At 36.5% G+C, this 24,404-nt stretch overlaps 1 protein-coding gene across 1 annotated transcript in view; it reads right to left on the reverse strand.

Annotated features, from left to right (window-relative positions):
- Window positions 1-447: 447 nt before the first annotated feature.
- LOC123230812 (serine protease 38-like) overlaps window positions 448-24,404 on the reverse strand; it is a 32,356-nt gene continuing 8,399 nt past the window's right edge. The window contains exons 4-6 of the mRNA XM_044656987.1: window positions 11,897-12,174; window positions 7,681-7,823; window positions 448-696 (exon numbers count right to left, since the gene is read on the reverse strand). Coding sequence (XP_044512922.1) covers window positions 448-696; window positions 7,681-7,823; window positions 11,897-12,174 — 670 coding nt within the window. The remainder of the gene's footprint in view (window positions 697-7,680; window positions 7,824-11,896; window positions 12,175-24,404) is intronic.

The following is a 24,404-nucleotide window of genomic DNA, read 5'->3' on the forward strand; positions in this document are numbered from 1 at the left end:
GTCTGCCCTGAGGACAAATGCAGAACTCCACATCTTTCTACTTTACAACTGTTTAATTAGATCACTGGAGCCTCAGTCCTTGTTGCCATTCAGTGTTTCCAGAACCCTCGTTAGTCCAGGCACTTTCAGCACCCATCACACCATTCCAGAATTCCTAGTTCTCTAAGAAGGTTCATATCCTACCTTCTGTAAACTAGCACCCAGTTCCCACCATCACCTTCTCCTACCCAGTCTATCCCAGGACCCAGCATCCATGTCTCTCTCAATCACCACCACCACTGTCTGTCCAGGGAAGGGGAGATGAGCCTTAAGATGGGGCAGATGAGGGAGGGGGAGTGAAAAAATGTCACAGAGGTCTTGTAGAAGCCATAAGATTTGCAAAAGGATTCAGAGGAAGAGGGAAAGGTTCTAAAGATATTGGGAAAGGAGAACAAAAATGGTGGGAAGTTACTGTATTCTCAGGACATAGAGAAACAAAAGTGGAGTTGGAAGAGTTGCCCAGGAAACAATGATGACTGTTGATCTGTTGGAGATGGTCCTGGTTTTGATGATGTCTGAGATCCATGGTGAGAAGAAAGAAACTCGGGTAAAAACAGAAGGGAATATAGGTGGCATACAGCCTCTGCCCCAGGCCACCACCCCAATCTGGATCCAGGTGTTATTGATTTTGCAGACAAGAGGTCCTCCAGAATCGCCCTAGGAAGAGGAAGGGAAGAATAAATTAGTCATGAGATGGACTGGTGGGAAGGAATGAAGCTTGCCTCTTGCAAAGCCATTGTCATAGGGTCATAGGATCATTTTTGGAGAGTTGGAAGGGACCTTAGAGAGACTACTGAGTTTAACCTCCTATTTAATAGATGAAAAAACTGAGGTGTCACAGAGGTTAAGTGACTTGCCCAGGGTCACACAGCTAGGAAGTTTCTGAGGCTAATTTGAACCCAGATCTTCTGGCCTTTAAGTCCAGTACTTCATAAGTTCAACTGAGTTCAAAAGGTACTATTAAGAAGGGCCAAGATGGAAAAGTAACTAGATCAGTAGCTATCCATTTCACCATGAAAATCCTCTCCAACCAAGAGTAAAATATCACCACAAAATGAATACAGGAGTGAAAGAACCAAAAAAGAAACAGAGGGAAACAACTTTCAAAAAAAGAAAAACCCAAAAAGTAGGCAGAGATCATCTCAAGAACTGAGGTGAGAGGGGAACAGAGCTAGCAGGGGTCAAAACAGTGAGTGAAGTTCAAGACAAGAGTAAACCAGACCCCTACCACCCCACACATCTGCTCTCACAGGCTCCAAATTTAAGCCCAAACTAAGTCATACCCTGAGATCCTACAGGGCAATTAGTGGTCCAAGCCAACTAACACCTCTTGAAATTGCAAACCTGTAGAGAAATCCAGAGTCCCAGCCCAAGACAATCTGGGCTGAAGGGGGCCAATCTCAGTGGGCCCAGAGCAAAGCCAAGAATACCAGTCTGGGCTTGAGGTGAGGACATAATCCACAGTTTGGGATGAGGACCCAGTTCTCAGGGGGAGCCTCCCCAGGATCCTTTTTCCCAAAACTAAGGGTGGAGCTCCAGGACAGGGCAATCAAGGGTGTACCTGATTGAATCAAGAACACCTTGAGACCAAAAAAGGTGAGCCTAAGCCTGGGACTAAAATCTGATCAGTACAAAATCCTCAATTGACAATTTCCAGGAATGTAATAGCCAAATTCAAGAGCCACCAAGCCAAGAAAAAAGTACTTCAAGCAGCCAGAAAGAAAGTATGCAAATACCATGGGGCTACAATCAGGATCACTTAGGACCTAGTTCCTTCTACATTAAAGGATCAGAAGGCATGGAATATGATATTCAGAAAGACAAAAGATTTGGGATATCCAGCAAAACTGAGTATATTCTTTCAGGGGAAAAATAGTCATTCAATAAGATAGAAGATTTCCAAGCATTCCTGAGGAATAAGCCAGGCCTAAACAAAAAATATGAAGGCCAAATATGAGAAACAAGAGAAGCCCAGAAAGGTAAATAAGAAAGAGAAAATTTAAGGGACTCATAAAGGTAAAAATGTCTATATGTCTACATGAAAAAAGGATTTCTATAATTCTCAAAAATTAGTCTCAGTAGTAGATAGAAGAAATTTACTCAGAAAGAGGATGGAAAAGTAATATGATGTATGTGATGATATATGATGATAGGATATATATGTAAATATGATGATATGGAATGATATCTATGTATGCATATAAATGACATGCAAAAAAATCAATCAAGGGCTGAAAGAGAAGTTTGCACTGAGAGACAAGGGAAGGGAGAGAAACAATGGGGTAAATTATATAACATAAAGAGGCGAGAAAAATCAAAACAGAAAAGGAAGGATAAGGGTAGTGACGGGCAATGCTTAAACTTTACTCTCTTTGTAACTGGATCAGAGAGGAAAAAACGAGTATACTCAGTGGGGCATAGAATTCTATATTACCCTACAGTGAAGTAGAAGGGGAACATGACAAGGGAAGTGGGTGCTAATTGAAGGGAGGGGAATATTTTTGCTAACTTATGGGGGAGGGGGTGACAAAAAGCAAAATACTGGTAAGGAGGAATAGAGTGAAAGGGAATAGAGCAGGATCCAAAGGGGATAATATGATAGAGGGCAATACACAGTTAGTAATCATGAAGCTTAATGTGAATGGTATGAACTCACCCATTAAATGGAAGTGGATAGCAGAGTGGATTAAAAACCAGAATCCTACTATATATTATTTACAAGAAACATTTTTGAGGCAGGGTGATACACACAGATTCAAAGTAAAATGCTAGAGCAGAATATATTATGCATCTTCTAAAAAAATCTTCTAAAAAAAGTAGGAGTAGCAATCATGATACCAGACAAAAGCCAAAGTAGAAATTGATCTGATTAAAAGAGATTAGAAAGGAAATTACATTTTGCTAAAAGGTACTATAAACAATGAAGTAATATCATTACTAAACATGTATACGCCAAATTGGTATAGCATCTAGATTTCTAAAAGAAAAATTGAAGGAGCTCAAGGAGGAAATAGTAAGACCATACTAGTAGGGGATCTTAACTTTTTCCTTTCAGAACTAGATAAATCAAACCAAGAAATAAATAATAAAGAAATAAGGGAAGTAAATGAAATGCTAGAAAAATTAGAGTTAATAGATATCTGGAGAAAACTGAAGAGGGATAAAAAGGAATATACCTTCTTCTCAGCAGTATATGGTACATATACAAAGATTGATCATGTACTAGGGCATAGAAATATTGCAAATAAACGGAGAAAAGCAGAAATAATAAATGCCACTTTTTCAGATCATAATGCGTAAAAATTAGACTTAACAACGTTTCATGGAAAGGCAAATTTAAAATTAATTGGAAACTAAATAATCTAATTCTTCAAAACAGGTGGGTCAAAGAAGAAATCTTAGAAACAATCACAGATTTCTTTAAAGAGAATGACAATGAGGAGACATCATACTAAAACCTGTGGGATAGAGCCAAAGCAGTACTCAGGGGAAAATGTATATCGCTAAGTGCCTATACCAAGAAAATAAAAAGGGCGGAGATCAATAAATTGGGCTTTCAACTTAAAAAATTAGAAAAAAAGAACAAATTAAAAATCCCCAGATAAAAACTAAATTGGAAATCCTAAAAATTAAAGGAGAAATTAATCAAATCAAAAGTAAAAGAACTATTGAATTAATAAATAAGACTAAGAGCCTGTACTTTGAAAAAACAAATAAAATAGATAAAGTACTAATCAATCTAATAAAAAAAAGAAAGAAGAAAATAAAATTAACAGTACTGAAAGGGGCAATCTCACCTCTAATGAAGAGGAAATTAAGGCAATTATTAAGAACTACTTTGCTCAATCATAGGGCAATAAATATGACAGTCTAGGTCAAATGGGTGAATATTTACAAAAATATAAATTGCCTAGATTAACAAAAGAACAAATAGAATTCTTAAACAATCCCATCTCAGAAAAAGAAATTGAACAAGTCATCAAGGAACTTCCTAAGAAAAAATCCTCAGGGCCAGATGGATTCACAAGTGAATTCTATCAAACAATTAAAGAACAACTAATCCCAATACTATACAAATTATTTGACAAAATAAGCAAAGAAGGACTTTTGCCAAATTCATTTTATGACACTAATATGGTACTGATTCTAAAACCAGGCAGACCAAAAACAGAGAAAGAAAACTACAGACCAATCTCCTTAATGAATATTGGTGCAAAAATTTTAAATAGAATATCAGCAAGTGATCACGAGGATTATCCGCTATGATCATGTGGGGTTTATACCAGGAATGCAAGGATGGTTTAAAATTAAGAAAACCATCCACATAATTGACCATATCAATAATCAAGCCAACAAAAATCACATGATTATCTCAATAGATGCAGAAAAAGCCTTTGGCAAAATACAACACCCATTCCTATTAAAAACACTAGAAAGTATAGGAATAGAAAGACCATTCCTCAAAATAATAAACAGTATATATTTAAAATCATCAGCAAGGAAGGTAGCTGGCTAGCTCAGTGGATTGAGAGCCAGGCCTAGAGACGGGAAGTCCTAGGTTCAAATATGGCCTTAGACACTTCTCAGCTGTGTGACCCTTGGCAAGTCACTTAACCCCCATTGCTTAGTGCTTACCACTCTTCTACCTTGGAGCCAATACACAGTATTGACTCTAAGATGGAAGGTAAGGGTTTTAAAAATAAAATAAAATAAAATAAAATAAAACAAAATCATCAGCAAATATCATCTGCAATGGGGACAAGTTAGAAGCCTTCCCAATAAGATCAGGAATGAAGCAAGGATGGCCCATTATCACTTCTATTATTTAACATGGTACTAGAAACACTAGCAGTAGCAATTAGAGAAGAAAAAGAAATTGAAGAGATTAAAGTAGGCAATGAGGAGATTAAACTATTACTCTTTGCAGATGATATGATAGCATACCTAGAGAACTCCAGAAAATCAAGTAAAAGGCTAGTGGAAATAATTAGCAACTTTAGTTAAAGTTGCAGCATTTCTATATATTTCCAACAAAACTCAGCAGCAGGAGTTAGAAAGAGGAATTCCATTTAAAATCACTCTAGACAATATAAAATATTTAGGAATCTATCTGCCAAGAAAAACACAGGAATTATATGAACACAACTACAAAACATTTTTTTTTTGCAATTAAAACTAGATCTAAACATTTGGAAAAAACATTAATTGCTCCTGGGTAGGACAAGCTAATATAATAAAAATAACAATCCTACCCAAATTAATCTACTTATTTGGTGCCATACCTATCAAACTACCAAAAAACTTTTTTATAGAATTAGAAAAAATTATAACAAAGTTCATCTGGAAGAACAAAAGATCAAGAATATCAAGGGAAATAATGAAAAAAAAAATGTGAAGGATAGGGGCCTAACAGTACCAGACCTTAAACTATACTATAAAGCAGTGGCCATCAAAAGAATATGGTACTCACTAAGAAACAGAAAGGTGGATCAATGGAATTGACTAGGGGTAAATCCTCAGTAAGCTAGTGTTTGATAAATCCAAAGACGCAAGGTATTGGGTCAAGAACTCACTATGACAAAAACTGCTGGGAAAATTGGAAAACAGTATGGGGAAAATTAGGTTTAGATCAACATCTCACACCCTATATACCAAGATAAATTCAAAATGGGTAAATGACTTAAATATAAAGAGCGAAATCATAAATAAATTAGGTGAACATAGATTCATATACCTGTTAGATCTGTGGGAAAGGAAGGAATTCAAGACCAAGGAAGAGATAGAGAACATTGCAAGAAGTAAAATGAACTACTTTGATTATATCAAATTAGTTATACCATTATTATTATTTATTAATAATTATATCAAATTATATACAAATAGCATAATCAAATTGATTATATGAAATGACTTTGATTACATCTAATTAAAAATTTTGATACAAACGAAACCATTGCAACCAAAATTAGAAGGGGAAGCAACAAACTGTGGGGGTGATTTTTATAACAAAAATCTTTGACAAGGGTCTAATTTCCCAAATTTATAAGGAACTAAGTCAAATGTACAAGAAATCAAGTCATTCCCTAATTGACAAAAGGTCAAGGGACATGAAGAGGCAGTTTTCAGTTGAAGAAATCAAAACTATCAATAAGCACATGAAAAAGTTTTCTAAATCCCTCTGGATTAGAGAAATGTAAATCAAAACAACTCTGAGGTATCACCTCACACCTAGCAGATTGGCCAATATGACAATAAAGGAAAGTAATAAATATTTGAGGGAGGGGATTTGTGGCAAAATTGGGACCCTAATGCATTGCTGGTGGAGTTGTGAATTGATCCAACCATTCTGGAAGGCAATTTGGAATTATGCCCAAAGGGCTTTAAAAGAATGCATGTCCTTTGATCCAGCAACACCACTACTAGGTTTGTACCCCAAAGAGATAATAAAGAAAAAGACTTGTATAAAAATAATCATAGCCACACTCTTTATGGTGGCAAAAAATTGGAAATGAGGGGCTGTCCATTGATTGGGGAGTGGCTGAACAAATTGAGGTGTCTGATGGTGATAGAATACTATTATACTGGAAGGAATAATGAACTGGAGGAATTCCATGTGAACTGGAAAGACCTCCAGGAAGTGATGCAGAGTGAAAGGAGCAGAACCAGGAGAACATTGTACATAGAGATGGATACACTGTGACACAATAGAATGTAATTGACTTCTCTACTAGAAGCAATGCAATGATCCAGGAGAAACCAGAGGAATTTGTGAGAAAGAACGCTATCTGCATCCAGAGAAAGAACTGTAGAATTGGAAATGCATTAGAAAAATATAGGCTCAATCACATGGTATGATAGGGATGTGATTAGGGTTTTGATATTAAATAATCATTCTACTGCAAATATGAATAACATAAAAATATGTTTTGAACAATGATACATGTATAACCCAGTGGAACTGCTTGTTGACATTGGGAGAGGGGAGGAGAGAACAGGGGAAGGGGGGGATTATGAATCATGTAACCATGGAAAAGTATTCTAAATAAAAACAAGTTTAAAAAACGAACCTACCACATGTTCAATAAAGATCTAATAGGAAATTGGAACTAAAAGAAATGCCCAGTGGGGCTAAAAGGGAGATCATATAGTCATAAGATTTAGAGGTCCAAGGAGTTAAGTGACTTGCCCAGAGTCAAAGAACTATTAAGTATCTGAGGTAAGATTTGAACCCAGATCTTCCAGACTGAAAGGATAGTAGTTTGTTAACTATATCTCATGAATCTCCACTTTGTTCTGTTAAAAAAAAAAAAATCAAAACATACCCACTCCACCAACCAGGACTGCTCTGACTCTCTTCTTGCTTTCAGAATTCCAATACTGGTCTGACCAAATATCTAATTCATTCATTCAGTCATTTTTTTCCTTTTCTTCCTTCCCTTCCTTCCTTCCTTCCTTCCTTCCCTTCCTTCCTTCCTTCCTTCCTTCCTTCCTTCCTTCCTTCCTTCCTTCCTTCCTTCCTTCCTTCTTTTTTCCTTCCTTCCCATTGCCCACTTTTTTCTTAGCCAACCAACCTGGATTGGACCTCCTGCCTGAAATCCCTACTGACTTTGGTTCTTGTTCCACTGGTCCAGCAGCACTTACCTGGCATGGGCTCTTCTGAGCTTCCATGTCCATGGCACATATCATATCTTCCTGGATAAAGAGTGGGTTTCCATATATTAACTGACAGATCAACTGATTAAGAAGAGGGACTTCAGCCTCTTGAAGCTTCCCTTCATTGTGATCTGGGAGGGTCAGAATCAGAGAACTTTAGCACTGGAAAGAATCTTAGAAACAACTATTTCAGCCCCATTGTTTCAAAGATGAGAACCTGAGAGCCCTGGAGGGGACAGTGACCTACCCAAGGTCTCTGAGCTAGTGAGAGGAAGACTAAAACAAGACCCTCTCCGTTCTGGGCTCTCTCCACTACTGCTGCAGAGTAACATTCTGGCCAGGGATGAACAACTCAGCTCCTTTGGGTCAAGGAATGGGAGACAGGACAGAGGTAGGTTGTAGAGGCAGTGCTTCCTGGTAGGTAGGAAAGTTGAGACTTCAAGTAAAGGAGACTTGTGTTGCAAATAGCTTTAGATGCCTTCTGAACCTGGTGATTCTGCCACCATTTCCTCATTGGTAAAATGATCTGCAGAACCTGTCCTGAGGTGTCATTGTGAGGCCAAAATAATTTAGTATATGAGTGAGAAATGTAAGTGCTTTGAAAACCTTAAAGGTCGATATAAAACTCACTCATGTCTTTTGATTCTTATTACTATTCAAAAAAACCGTGGAGTCTGAAGAAAAATGTGGAACTTCAAGGGTCCCTAAGTGGCCTTGACCCATGTGGAATCTCTAATAGAGATCTCTAGAAACATCTTATCCTCTTTTACGTGTTCACTTTCTTCATTAGAATGGAAGCTTCTTAAGGGTAGGGATGGTGCCATTTGCTTATTTTTGTATGCCCATTACTTTACCACAGAGCCTAGCCTATAGTAAATGCCTAGTAAACATGTATAATAATCATAACACTTAATTATACTATATATTGTTAATCATATAATAAGTATAATATTATATTCTACAACAATATTGTATATAATAATATATGACATGATATATAATTATATACATAAAATTATGATTGTGTAATATAATAACTAATTAACAAAATGGTAAAAAAGCTTAATAAATGCTCTAGGTAAGACTAGAAACTCTAAGAGACAGGGTCTGTGTCTCAGTTAAGCTATGTATTTCCATGGAGACCTTGTTGACTATTTTATTTTAAGCTCTTACTTTCTTTCTTAGAATCAATAGTGTGTATTTGTTCCAAGGCAGAGGAGTAATAAGGGATAGGCAATGGGGATCAAGTGACTTGCCCAGGGTCACATGGCTAGTAGGTAGGTTTCTAAGGCCAGATTTGAGCCCAGGACCTCTTGTCTCCAGGCCCAGCTCTCTACCCACTGAGCCACCTAGCTGTCCCCCCTTGCTAATTATTTGATTCATTCTAATTCAATAAATGTTGATTAAGTAGGAATTACATACAAAGCCCTTAGTCGGCATATAATAACCCTATAGATATATTTTCCACCCTCAAGACGTTTACCATATAATAGGGAGTATCAAGATTTGTCACTCAAGAAAATTAATTTGGGTAGAATGGTCATTTTTATTATGTTAGCTCATCCTACCCATGAGCAATCAATGGCTTTCCAATTGTTTAGATCCAGTTTTATTTGTTTGGAAAGTGTTTTGTAGTTATGTTTGAATAATTCCTGTATTTGTTTTGGTAGATAGAGTCCTAAGTATTTTATATTGTCTAGGGTAATTTTAAATGGTGTTTCTCTTTCTACCTCTTGCTGCTGTGATTTGTTGGAAATATGTAGAAATGCTGATGATTTATGTGCATTTATTTTGTATCCTGCAACTTTGCTAAAGTTGTTGATTATTTCTACTAGCTTTTTAGTTGATTCTCTAGGATTTTTTAAGTAGACCATCATATCATCTGCAAAGAGTGATAGCTTAGTCTCCTGTTTGCCTATTTTAATACCTTCAATTTCTTTTTCTTCTCTAATTGCTACTGCTAGTGTTTCTAGTACAATGTTAAATAAAAGAGGTGATAATGGGTATCCTTGTTTCACACCTGATCTTATTGGGAAGGCTTCTAATTTATCCCCATTGCATATGATGCTTGTTGATGGTTTAAGATATATACTGTTTATTATTTTTAGGAAAGAACCTTCTATTCCTATACTTTCTAGTATTTTCAGTAGGAATGGGTGTTGTATTTTGTCAAAGGCTTTTTCAGCATCTATTGAGATAATCATGTGATTTTTGTTTGATAGACTGTTGATATGGTCAATTATGTGGATGGTTTTCCTAATGTTGAACCATCCTTGCATTCCTGGTATAAATCCCACCTGATCATGATAAATAACCCTCTTGATCACTCGCTGGAGTCTTTTTGCTAGTATTCTATTTAAGATTTTTGCATCTAGATTCATTAAGGAGATTGGTCTGTAATTTTTTTTCTCTGTTTTTGATCTGCCTGGTTTTGGAATCAGTACCATATTTGTGTCATAAAAGGAGTTTGGTAAGACTCCTTCTTTGCTTATTATATCAAATAATTTGTATAGTATTGGGATTAATTGTTCTTTGAATGTTTGATAGAATTCACTTGTGAATCCATCAGGCCCTGGCGATTTTTTCTTAGGGAGTTCTTTGATGATTTGTTCAATTTCTTTTTCTGATATTGGATTATTTAAGTATTCTATTTCTTCTGCTGTTAATCTAGGCAATTTATATTTTTGCAAATATTCATCCATATCACCTAGATTACTAAATTTATTGCTATATAATTGGGCAAAATAGTTTTTAATGATTGCCTTAACTTCCTCTTCATTAGAGGTGAGGTGAGGTCTCCTTTTTCATCTTTGATATTATTAATTTGGTTTTCTTCTTTCCTTTTTAAATTAGATTAACCAGTACTTTATCTATTTTATCTGTTTTTTTCAAAATACCAGCTTCTACTCTTATTTATTAATTCAATAGTTCTTTTACTTTCAATTTTATTAATTTCTTCTTTGATTTTTAGTATTTCCAATTTAGTTTTCATCTGAGGATTTTTAATTTGTTCATTTTCTAGTCTTTTAAGTTGCATGCCCAATTCATTAACCTCTGCCCTACCTAATTTGTTAATATATGCACTCAGTGATATCAGTTTTCCCCTTAGAACTGCTTTGGCTGCATCCCATAAGTTTGATAAGATAAGAGTGACAGCAGACCAGGAGAAAGACAGTTAGATAGACTGATGGTTAGGCTGCTGGAACTGTCCTCTAAGAGTAAGGAAAGCCTGCGTCCAAATCCTGTCTCACACTCATACTAGCTGTGTAGGACCCTAGGCAAGTCCCCAAAACTTTGTTTGCCTCAGTTTCCTCATCTGTAAAATAGAGATCGCATTAGCACCTACTCAGCAGAAGATCCATGGCTGGAGAGAGACCCAGTGATGAAGGCAATGGGAGGCTATAGAAGGTTTTAGAAGTTGACAGGGTGAGGCCTGGGCCTTAGGATGATAATTTTGACCTTTTTGTGGATGATCTTTGGAGAGGGGAAGCCATAGAGATCAGGAGTTTCATATAATAAAGAATTACAGTAGTCTAAGCCAGTGGTAAGATGGGCTTAAAGTATGGTGATGGCAGTAGCAATAGGGAAAAAAAGGGGGAAGGAGGGAAGAAATTTATCTGGGATAAAAACAGTGGGCTTTGGCCACTGATGGGGGGGACAAGGGAGAAGAGAATGTCCTCCCCAATAGGCCACTCAGATTGACAGTGCCAGGATTTACCTGCCCCCCCCCCCCACTTACAGAGGAGGAGGCCAAGGCCACAGTCAGCTTGGGCCTCTTGATTCCAGGTCATGCTCTTCCTGACTAACTCCTACAGAGTCATCAAGATGGCTTCCAATGGGAGTCCAACAGGGCTTCAGTCTTGGGGGCCAACATCCTGAGGAGTGGGTCCCTCCCAGGAGCACAAGATGCCTTCTTGTAGACCTTCTCCTGTGGCTCAGCACTAAGATTCTCTTCTCTTTCCTAGAGACCACTTTCCCCTTGAAAACCTCCAGGGCTGAAATGAGCAGCTTTCCCTGCTCTCTTCTAAGACCCTTACCTAGTCCATGGACCTCTGCCACCACCTCCCAAGTCCCTCTACTCTCCCCAGCCCCCTGACCACTGTCTGGGCCAAAATAGGGCCCTGAGGACAGGGACAGGACCTCAAGCTCCCCCTCAGAGCCTTCTCCTACTTTCCCTGGCCCTCCCCTGGAGCCAAGGGCTTACCCTCCTCACTTAACTTTCCCCATCCAGTAACCCAGCATGTGGTCACTTTCTTCAGACTGATGGTGGCATTGGGGAGGCAGATGGGGTAGACATTGTCTGAGAAAGACAGGGATTTCTTCAGCTGCACCAAAGCGATGTCGCTTCCATGGGGGTGATTGAGCCCGTACCTCGGGTGAATGAGCACCTGCCTGACAGTCCGCCTCTGGCCCTTCCTATGTTTAATTCTGATGTCAGTAAAGCCTGCCAACACTTCGTAGTTGAACAGGGTCTCCATGTTCCTGAAGGGGGAGGGAAGGAGATGCCGCATCACCACCATGCTGATTCACCAAGCCCTATAGACCCTTTTCTTTTCTTTTTTCCTTTTTTTTTAAACCCTTCCCTTCCCTCTTAGAATTAGCACTGTACATTGGTTCCAAGTGTGTGGAGTAAAAAATCTGGAAAATTTTAATCACTCTCAACAAGTAGAGAGTGCAGCCAGATAGAATGTAAAGACAATGCAGATTTATTTGGAGAAAAATAAAAGAAATAAAAATTAAAATAAAGGGAAAGGGGGAGGAGGATAGGAAGGGAAGGAAAAGGGATTCTGTCCACAGAAGCTGTTTGTTTGGGGCAAAAAATGTCCTCCCTCTGTCTACATAGAAGCACAGACTTTTTATAATAATATTGATGCAAGACTCAATCCCTCCCTCTTGTCCAACCCTGTAGGAGGACTGTGATATTCACAATCTTAAGTGTGTGATTTTCAACATTATCTATCCCCAAGACCAATGATGTGACTCAGGTGGTCTTTTCTCAGGACAGTAAGAAAAGTTGCAAATTTGAAGCTTCCTGTTCCTTCCTCCTTTAGCTTATCTCATCCTTTCCCCAGTATTGGCATACTTCCCAGACTACGAATAAGCTCTTCTCAAGGTTTCTGAAAATAGGTTAGGAAAACTAAAAATTTTATTGGGGTGAGGCAGTTTTATTCTAAGGAAGTGTAATACTAAGGGATTTTTAAAATTGGGGTTATAAATTAAATGCTATTCTGAGAATTGCTCAGTAAATCTCATCCCATACAATCCTCCCTCTTTTAATTTCAGAGTTGTGTAATTCTCACCTGCCTCAGTTTCCCCTATATGCAACAACAATAACTAATAACATTGATTAAACATAATTGAACATTCTTTATCTTCATCTTCAGAAATCATCTTCTGATGGCCAGGAATAGATCTTCTCAGGAAACTTGTTCTCTCTGCTCCAGATTGCTTACAAAATCTCTGGGAATTCTCCTACTGATGAAAACATTTTATGAAATAAATCCTTCTACCTCAGGTTTCTGTAGGAAATACAGAAATTCCTAGGCCCTAATCTTTAAAGTTCAGATTTCAATTCTTCTCATAACTATTTCTATATATTTCTATGGAATCTTAATCACAGATCACCAAAAATCTCACTTGCCTAAGCTATCACTTAATCAATTCTAACTTTCTACTACTAGTCTACTTACTTGTTTGGAAAATGGAAACTCTCACTTCACAATTTGCATCCTGTGCTGATTGTAGGAATTTGTCACAAAAGAAAAAGTGGGAAATCGATTAGAAGTGTCCTTATGGTCCTTTCTTAGAGGTTTACATCTTAAGAGGACAAATGGTGACATAATATTGTCTGATTTCATGTACAGGTCAGAGCTGTCACTGGCTCATGTCACAGTTATTTTACTCAGAGACCACTAGAGTCAGTCAGAAAGGGCCAGGTTAAGTTGAGTCCCAGACTGACCTTCTAATTGTTATATGACTTTCACTTATCCTCTGAGTATCTCCTCATTCTCTCTTTTCAGTCGTAGATCAATCATCAGACAGCCATGCTTGAATTCAAAACTCACAGTAATAGTAAGTGTGATTCCCATAAACCTTTTATCTTAAATGGCAAAAAAAATCCTACTCATTCCAGTTGAGAGAAAACTTGTTCTCTCAGTGTTCCAATTTCATTCTTTTAAAATCCATAATCTCACATGTATAAACCAGTGGAATTGCTTGTAAGCTCTGGGAGGGGGAGGAAAAAGGGGAGGGAAAGAACACAAATCATGTAACCATGGAAAAAAAAACTTTAAAACAAATAAACAATTTAAAAAATAAAATTCATAATCTCAAACAAGCTTTCTGCTTACTTCTACTGGCTTCTAAAAATATTACTTCAATTTTATCTAAAATAAATGTTCATCTCTTTAACTTCTCTAATATAGTAAATGTCAATTCTGTATCTTCTTGCTTCTATGCCTTATATCTGCCTCACCATGGTCTTCAAAAGACTTTTTCTTACTCTATCATAAATCTAATTAAAAATAGTTTATCCCTACCTTTTAACATTTTATTCACTTCTCTCTGAGAACACTCAGGACCATAACACTTGTCCCTCCTTCTTTGTAAGAGAAGGAGATGAAATAAATAACTGCTTAAACTCACTCAATCTCTAAACATCTACTCTTTTTTCCCTTCAAGCCTCTGCTTTGAGCAGAATCAAAATTCTCTATTTTCCCTTTTGATGTCTCTCACATATCCTACATACATTGTTCATACAACATGTCTGTCTTCTAGTTCTCATAAAGAGGCCCCATATTCTGATTAAGTCTCCTACACCTTATGTCTTTCATATGCTAATCCCACTGTCCTTTCTCACCTTCTACAACTTGCTTCTGTCATTATTATTCATATATTTAACTTGCACCAGATATTCTCTCACCTGCTGTTAGTGGCTCAGGAAGAGCCTTGATTATCATTCTTCTTATCAATTGCATCATTCACATACATCGTTTACATAACATATCTTTACATATTATCTTATCCAATTCACCTCAAGAATTAGTTTTGATGGGGGTAGCTCAGTGGATTGAGAGCCAGGCCTATATATGGGAGGTCCTAAGTTCAAATCTGGCCTCAGGAACTTCCTAGCTGTGTGAACCTGGGCAAGTCACTTGACCCCCATTACCTAGCCCTTACCATTTTTCTGCTTTGGAACCCGTACATAGTATTGATTCCAAGACAGACGGTAAGGGTTTAAAAAAAAAAAAGAATTTGTTTTGTTCACAGTACAAATTCATTAACCATTTGCATTTACACAAAATTACACTCTATAAGCAAATAGATTAGATTTAAATCCATATTTACATTAAATAATGAAGTCAATTTTACCCAGGGTACATACTTTGATAACAATTCACATATCCCAATCAGTTACAAATTCAGAAATTCTTTTAACAATATTTAAAATACTTTATGCAGTTTCATTTCACATTTCTAAATTTCCAAATTTAAAACTTCTTCTTCCCCAATGTTCATTACATTTTTACTTGTTGCTTAATTCAACAGTACATATATTAAAATAACTATTTCACATTCTCATTTGAAAACCCAAAGATTATCCTGAATCTTCTTAATATATCACATCTTTTTCTAATAAGTTGGTATTGAATTTTTATACACTTTACATTCATTTTATTGAACTCTTATATTCATAAAACAGCCAGCACAGCACTTATCAGGAGTTTGCTTTTCAATCGCATCATTAATTAAAAATCTCCTTCTGCATCAGGCTAGCTATTAATTACATTCAGCCAATTCTCAAATTCAGATTACTCAAATAACAAACATTTTAGGTATATCCAAACATTCAAATCTCTCACCATTGTTCATTTCAAATCTCAATGAAAACTAACAGTTCTCTCATCATTAAGTTTTGTACAGAATTAAAACTACCTGGAATCTTATAAAATTGATAGATGATTTTCAACACTGAATCACTTTAGAGTCATTTTACACAATTTCACAAATATATTTCAGTCATTTTCCAAAACCACATATGTATCAATATTAAAATTAAACCCAAGTAAAATTCAACCATGGGGTTAAATCTTCCTTTTCTTGTTCTTATTTTTAAATTTCCCATTCAGTGGCTGAAGAAGGAAAAGAGAAAATGTGGAACAAATCTTCTTCTGCCTCTGTCTTCTATTAACAGTAGAGGGTGGGGGAAGGAGCCAAGATGTCTGGGTAGTAGCAGGGAAATCCTAAAGCTGTTCTGAATATTCTTCCAAACTGATCATTAAAAAGTATCTCAAAAGGACAGAAGTCAAAGCAGGATACGCAAAAGGGCTCTTCCACTGAACACAGCATGAAAGATAGGCAGAGAGGGGATTTCCATGTTATAAGGGGACAAAAATGCACAAAGAAAAGCATAGGCTGACCACTTCAACCCCTCACCTACTTCACCAGATTCAGAGCCAGAGCCTAGGCAACACTAAAGAAAAAGTCTCACAGATCTACCCCTGGAGGCTCCAGACCTTGGCAATGAGATTCAAGGTTTAATAGCACAAAACTCTCTTTTTTTTTTAAACCCTTGTACTTCGGTGTATTGTCTCATAGGTGGAAGATTGGTAAGGGTGGGCAATGGGGGTCAAGTGGCTTGCCCAGGGTCACACAGCCGGGAAGTGGCTGAGGCTGGTTTTGAACCTAGGACCTCCTGTCTCTAGGCCTGACTCTCACTCCACTGAGCTACCCAGCTGCCCCCGCAAAACTCTCTTGACTGCAGTGGAAGTGGCAGTACAGGGCAGTATCAGCAGCAGTGAAGATAGCCTCAGGGCAAAACACTGCAAAGTGGGCTACAGCAACAAAAACAAAACAAAACACTGCAAACCTACCCTTGAAAATCCCAGACCCTGAAAGAGAAGTCATAACTCTATAGTACTGGGCTCACTCAAGCCTCTGATAAGGAGATAGCCTCAAGGCAAAGCCCTGTGAGCCAGAAGTTAAGATAGAAATGACTAGCAATTTTCAGGACTCCCAGTCCTCAAGCAGGAAAATGAGTAAATAGCATCAAAGAAACCTTTTGATGCTAAAAGATTTCTACAGAGAAAAAGAGCAAACAACAGAAGCAACAGGAGAGGGTGAGAAACAAGCAAACACATGCAAAATCTACCCAAAAAAGGGAAACCAGTTGTAAGTTCTGGAGAAACTCAAAAAGGAGTTTAAAAACCAAGTAAGACAGACAGTAGAAAAATGGGAAGAAAAGAGGGAAAAAGAAATGGAAGTAATACAAAAAGAAAATTGGCTAAATGGAAAGAGAGACACAGAAATCAAATGAAATAATAAGCAAATTAAAAACCAGAATTGACATGGTGAGAGAACAAGCAAAGAATCTAATGATGAAAAGAGTGCCATGAAAAGTAGAAGAGACCAAATAAAAAGGAGAATCAAAAATTTTTAAAGAGTAGAGTTGGGCAAGTGTAATAAAGGGTAAGAAGAAGATAATAATGAGGGATCACTAGGGGCCTGAGAGCCTGAAATCAGTCCAGCAGGAGATTGAGGTTTGTTGAAGACAAAGGACAGTAGCCTCTACTGAGGTGCCCAGTGAATCTCCACTGCTAGATGTTAGGCTCCTTTAAGTTGTTAAGTGGGAGGCCCTTCCCTGCTGAGGTAACTGGCTCCCTATTGGGTGAGAGCAGAACCCAACAGGAAACTGTGGCTCAACTTCCTGCCAACAATGGAGGCTTAGATTTCACTTCCACAGTAACCCCTACTTCTCAAAATTCTGTCCTCTCCCTAGTCTCCCTAGCCTTGAAGGTATTAGAATAATCACAGGATTTCACAAATTAAGGCTAAGGGATTTATTTGAAAGTGGAAAGGGAAAAATAAGGTAAGAAGGCTTAGGTTTCCTAAGCTGTTCCTAGGGGCAACTGGCAGGTGCTGGCAAAGGACCTAGAAGGTCTTGACAGGCTGAGGGCAACCAGCCCTCAGACAGAGATAACCAGACTCTGGCTTGGTGTTATTTAATCAACTAGGTACACTGATGATGTTGTTGAGTTCCTCTAGAGATGGCCCTAACCACTAGGCTATGATATCTAAGTTCCTACCCATGATCCACCTCCCTTCACCACCCAGAGCCCAGGGAGAAAGGTCAGGGATAGCAAATTGTCTGGAAAAGGGAAAACAGAACCCCAAGGTTGGGTTTGCAGGGCCTTATATAGTCACAGCCCAGCTGTCAGTTGGCTCCTGCCCCATAGAGCATGCCATCGACAAGATTCCATTCAGGGTAACTGACAGATTTGCCTAGGGTAATATTGCAATGCAAGAAGTAGAAGAGACCAAATAAAAAGGAGAATCAAAAATTTTTAAAGAGTAGGGGCAAGTTAGAAGCTAATGGTTTCATGAGACATCAAGAAATAATAAAACAAAAGAATGAAAAAATAGAAGAAAACATGAAATTTCTCATTAAAAAAAATAGATCCAGGAGAGACAATTTGAGAATTATTGGACTACCTGAAAGTCATGACCCCTCCCAAAAAAAATCCTAGACATCATATTACAAAAAATTTCCCAAGAAAACTGTCTATTGAAAAAGAAAACAAAATAGACATTGAAAGAATCCACAGATCACCTCTTGCATTAAATCCCCAAATGACAGCTCCTAGGAATGATATAGCCAAATTCAAGAGTTTCCAGACCAAGGAGAAAATACTGCAATTAGCCAGAAAGAAACAATTCAGATATCATGAAGCCCAAGTCAGGATTACACAAGATCTGGCAGCTTCCACACTGATATTCCAGAAGGCAAGAGAACTGAGTCTACAACAAAGAATCACCTACCCATCAAAACTGACTATATAATTTCAGAGGAAAGTATGGGCATTTAATAATATAGAAGATTTCCAAGCATTCCTCAAGAAAATGCCAGAATTAAAAAGAAAATTTGATGTCCAAATACAAAATTCAAGAGAACCATAAAAAAGTAAATAAGAAAGAAAAAAAATGAAGGGCTTCAATAAGGTCAAATAGATTATATTCCTATATGGGAAAATGATATCTATAACTCTTAAAAATTGTTATCATTATCATAGCAGATAGAAAAAATATGTATAGGCAGAGGGTGTGGTATTAAGCTATTTAGGATGATATGTAAAAAAAGAGAGGAAAAAAGAGGATTGGACTAAGAGAAATGCAAGGGAAGAGGAAAATGGGGTAAATTATACCACATAAAGAGGCATGGGGGATGGGAGGAAGAATACTGTTACAAGAAAGGAAGGATGAGGGTGGTGAATGGTAATACTTAAAACTTACTCTCATTGGAATTGGTTCAGAGAGGGAAGAGCAGCCAGATTTATTGGGGTTTAGAATCCTATTTTACTCTATAGAGAAGTAGAAGGGGAATAAGGAAGGGGATGTAGGGGGAGAGAGGAGTAATAAGGAGGGAAAAGTTGGAGGTGGGGGTGATTAAAAGAACCTAAAGAAAAGTAGGAGGGAAATAAGGAGGAAGGTGGTAGGAAGGAAAGTAAAATAAGGGAGGGATAAAGGGGGACTGATTAAAAGCAAAACACTGGTGTGGAGGGAAAGAGTGAAAGTAGAAAGGGCAGGGTTAAAAGAGGAAATCAAAATGATGGGGAATACACAGATGGTAATCATAACTATGAAGTAAGAGGATAAAGCAGAATTTATTGGGCATCAGCTGAGAAAAAGAAGACAAGAGTAGCAATCATGATTTCTGACAAAGCTAAAGCAAAAATAGATCCATTTAAAAGAGATAAGGAAGGCAATTACATCCTGATAAAAAGGCAGTGTAGACAATGAAGAAATATCAGTACTCAGCATATATGCACCAAATGGTATAGCATCCAGATTTTTAAAGGAGAAACTATTGGAGTTTAAGGAGGGAATAGATAGTAAAACTATACTAGTGGGGGACCTTCCCCTATCAAATCTAGATAAATCAAACCAAAAAATAAATAAGAAAGAAGAGAAGTGAATGAAATTTTAGAAAAAATAGGGTTAATAGATATCTGGAGAAAAGTGAATAGGGATAAAAAGGAATATACCTTCTTTTCAGCAGCATGTGGTGCATATACATAGATTAACCATGTACTAGGGCATTAAAAACATCACAAACAAATACAGAAAAGCAGAAATAATAAATGCAACTTTTTCAGATCAAAATGCTATAAAATTATAATTAGTTAGGGTTCATGGAGAGGCAAATTAACAATTAATTGAAAATTAAATAATCTAATTCTCCAAAACTGGGGGTGGGGGGGAGGGTTGAAGGACAAATAGTAGAAACAATTTCTGATTTCACTGAAGAGAATGACAATGAGGAGACACCATATCAAAATTTGTGAGATACAGCCAAAGGAATACTCAGGGGAAAATGTATCTCCCTGAGTACCTATATTAACAAAAAAAGAGAAAGAAGATGAACAAATCAGGCATGCAACTAAAAAAACTAGAAAAAAATTTTTAATCCCTAGATGAATACCAAATTGGAAATTTTAAAAATCAAAGGAGAAATTAATAAAATTGAAAGTAAAAGAACTATTGAACTAATAAATAAGATTAGGAGTAGATATTTGGAAAAAAAACAAAATATTGGTTAATCTAATTAAAAAAAAGAAAGAATAGAATCAAATTAACAGTATTATAAAGGAAAAGGGCAATCTCACCTCTAATGAAGAGGATATTAAGGCAATTATTAAGAGCTACTTTGCCTAATTATATGACAATAAATATGACAATCTAGGTGAAATGTACAAAAATTAAAAATATATAAATAGCCTAGATTAACAAAAGATAGGAAATAAAATACTTAAATTATCACATATCAGAAAAAGAAATTGAACAAATCATCAAAGAACTCCCTAAGAGAAAGTCCCCACGGTCAGATGGATTCACAAGTGAATTCTATCAAACAATTAAAGAACAACTAATCCCAACACTATACAAATTATTTGACAAAATAAGAAAAGGAGTTTTAACAAATCCTTTTTATGACACAAATATCATACTGATTCCAAAGCCAGGCAGACCAAAAATTGAGAAAGAAAACTATAGACCAATCTCCCTCATGAACATAGATGCAAAAATCTTAAATAGAATACAAGCAAAAAGACTCCAGCAAGTGATTGTGAGGGTTATCCATCATGATCAGGTGGGATTTATACCAGGAATTCAAGGATGGTTCAACATTAGGAAAACCATCCACATAATTGACCATATCAACAAGCTAACAAAGATCATATGATTTATCTCAATAGATGCTGAAAAAGCCTTTGACAAAATACAACACCCATTCCTATTGAAAACACTAGAAAATATAGGAATAAAAGAGACTTTCCTCAAAATAATAAGCAGTATTTATTTAAAACCATTAGCAAGTATCATCTGCAATGCGGATCAGTTAGAAGTCTTCCTAATATAAAAATTAAATTAGGTTTTGACTCAATATAAGAGTTATAAAAGTGTTGTGATTGCCCTTTATAAAAATAATTAACTTCTTATGTTAAAAAAATCTATTAATAGCTCTTAATAATTTAACATAATATAAATACAGCAAAAGAGAGAAATCTAAGGAGGAAGTAGAAAAAATTTCCTAGCTAAATACCCTATAATTGCTGATCCAAAGAAATTCAGCTCAACTCCTACAAAAGCTCCCTCGGGTCCCAATCTCCACGTGGAAGTTTGATAATCTCTTCAATATGGGTCTCACCAGTGTAAACCTCTTCCTTCAGTTCCAGTCATCCACTCAGAAAGCCTCCAGTGCAGAATCATGCAGAATCCTCCTTACCCAGGAGAGTCTCCTCATCAAAGAGCCAAGGAATGAATGAATTCTTCTTTTTGGTCTCATCTTTTATAGTCCTTTTTCCATGTCACTTCCTGTCTCTCTCCCACTTAGCAGGAACAAATTATGGTCTCCCAAAATTCCCAAAATGCCTAGCACTTCCCAGGGGGCAGGGTCTACTCTTATCAAAAGAATTCACAAGTTCCTGACTGACTGAGTTAAAAGGGTGGGGCACACCCAAAGTACTTGATTAAGTTAAGATAAAGAAATCCCCTTTCACACTAATAAGATCCGGAGTGAAGGAAGGATGCCCATTATCACCCCTATTATTTAATATTGTACTAGAAATGCCAGTAGTAGCAATTAGAGAAGAAAAAAGAAATTGAAGGGAATTATCACTCTTTGCAAATGATATGATGATATATACCTAGAGAATCTGAGAAAATCAACTAAAAAGCTAATGGAAATAATTAACAACTTTTAGCAAAGTCTCAGGGTACTAAATAAACCCACATAGATCATCAGCATTTCTATATACAGTGATCCCTCACCTCACATGGAAATTACATTCCAGATAACCCCCCACAATATGTGAAAATTTGCAAGGTAGTAGCATTATATTTATTATTTATATATATTTTAAGGCTTTATAAACCCTTCCCACTCTCCTATAAAACTTTTCCACACTTATTATCCTACAGCCAATCAGCACCCAGGATATAGAACACAGCACTGTAGTTGGTTGCCTTTCATTCATTCAGCCAATAGTGTGCCACTATAAGTGTAACTCCACAATACAGAATTAGATTTTTTTTTTTAAACCCGTGATACAGTGAAGCTGTGATAAGTGAACCGTGATATAGCAGGGGATGACTGTATTTCCAACAAAACTCAGCAGCAAGAGTTAGAAAGAGAAACTCCATTTAAAATTGCTCTAGAGGAGTAGCTCAGTGGATTGAGAGTCAGGCCTTGAGATAGGAGGTCCTGGGTTCAAATCTGGTCTCAGAAACTTCCCAGCCATGTGACCCTGGGCAAGTCACTTAACCCCCATTGCCTAGCCCTTACCACTCTTCTACCTTGGAGCCAATACACAGTATTGACTCCAAGATGGAAGGTAAGGGTTTAAAAAAATAAAATAAATTAAAATCGCTCTAGACAATATAAAATATTTGTGAATCTATTTGCCAAGACAAACTCAGGGATTATATGAACACAACTACAAAATACTTTCCACACATATAAAACTAGATCTATGCAATTGGAAAAAAATTAATTGCTCATGAGTAGAATAAGCTAATATAATAAAAATGACAATCCTACCCAAATTAATCTACTTATTCAGTGTCATAGCCATCAAACTACCAAACCCTTTTTTGAAAACTTAGAAAAAATTATGACTAATTTGGAATTAATTGTTACTAATCTGGAAGAACAAAAGATCAAGAATACCAAAGGAATTCATGAAAAAATGTGAAGGATGGTAGTCTAGCAGTACCAGATCTTAAACTGTACTATAAAGCAGTGATCATCAAAACAATACGGTACTAGCTAAAAGATAGAAGAGTGGAACAATGGAATAGACTTGGGGTAAATTACCTCAGCAAGCTAGTGTTTGATGAACCTAAAGATCCCAGCTTTTGGGACAAGAACCCACTATTTAACAAAAACTGCTGGGAAAATTGGAAAATAGTATGGGAAAAATTAGATTTAGATCAACATCTCACACCCTATGCCAAGATACATTCAAAATGGGTAAATAACAAATATAAAGAGGGAAATTATAAATAAACTAGGTGAATGTAGAATAGTATACCTGTCAGATCTATAGAAAAGGAAGTAATTTAAGACCAAACAAAAGGCAGAAAACATTACAAGAAATAAAATAAATAATTTCAATTACATTAAATTTAAAAGGTTTTGTACAAACAAAACCATTGCAACCAAAATTAGAAGGGAAGCAACAAACTGTGGGGGTGATTTTTATAACAAAAATCTTTGACAAGGGTCTAATTTCTCAAATTTATAAGGAACTAAGTCAACTGTACAAGAAACCAAGTCATTCCCTAATTGACAAAAGGTCAAGGGACATGAAGAGGCAGTTTTCAGTTGAAGAAATCAAAACTATCAATAAGCACATGAAAAAGTTTTCTAAATCCCTCTGGATTAGAGAAGTGTAAATCAAAACAACTCTGAGGTATCACCTCACACCTAGCAGATTGGCCAATATGACAATAAAGGAAAATAATAAATATTGGAGGGAGGGGATTTGTGGCAAAATTGGTACACTAATGCATTACTGGTGGAGTTGTGAATTGATCCAACCATTCTGGAAGGTAATTTGGAATTATGCCCAAAGGGCTTTAAAAGAATGCATGTCCTTTAATCCAGCAACACCACTACTAGGTTTATACCCCAAAGATATAATAAAAATGGTTTTTCAAAAATATTCATAAGGGTTAAAGAATCCTATATACCAAATTAACCTCAGTAGTTATCTCAGTACAATAGTTGATATTCATAATTATCCTGATCTGTTGAGACAAATTTAAAATTTGTTCAGAATACTATCTTTATGAAGACAAGAAAGTGTTTTTAGAAAGATATCTATCCAAATATTGAATATCTCTATCTTGTTTAAAGGAGTGAACTTTAACAACTTAGAAAATTCACATATATAGAAAACTTTAACAATTCTAGACGAATGAGACATTATTGTAATGTCGTTTCTCTTCACCATCTTTTTAAATATGGGTCCAAAGCAATAAAAAAAAAAAAAGTAGTGTGCTTTCTCAAAAAAAAAAATATTCATAGCTATGTTCTGTGTGGTGGCAAAAAATTGGAAAATGAAGGAGTGTCTCCTGATTGGGGAATGGCTGAACAAATTGTGGTATATGATGGTGATGGAATACTATTGTGCTATAAGGAATGATGAACT

The sequence above is a fragment of the Gracilinanus agilis genome, chromosome 1 (assembly GCF_016433145.1).
Source record: "Gracilinanus agilis isolate LMUSP501 chromosome 1, AgileGrace, whole genome shotgun sequence".
NCBI classification, from domain to species: domain Eukaryota; kingdom Metazoa; phylum Chordata; class Mammalia; order Didelphimorphia; family Didelphidae; genus Gracilinanus; species Gracilinanus agilis.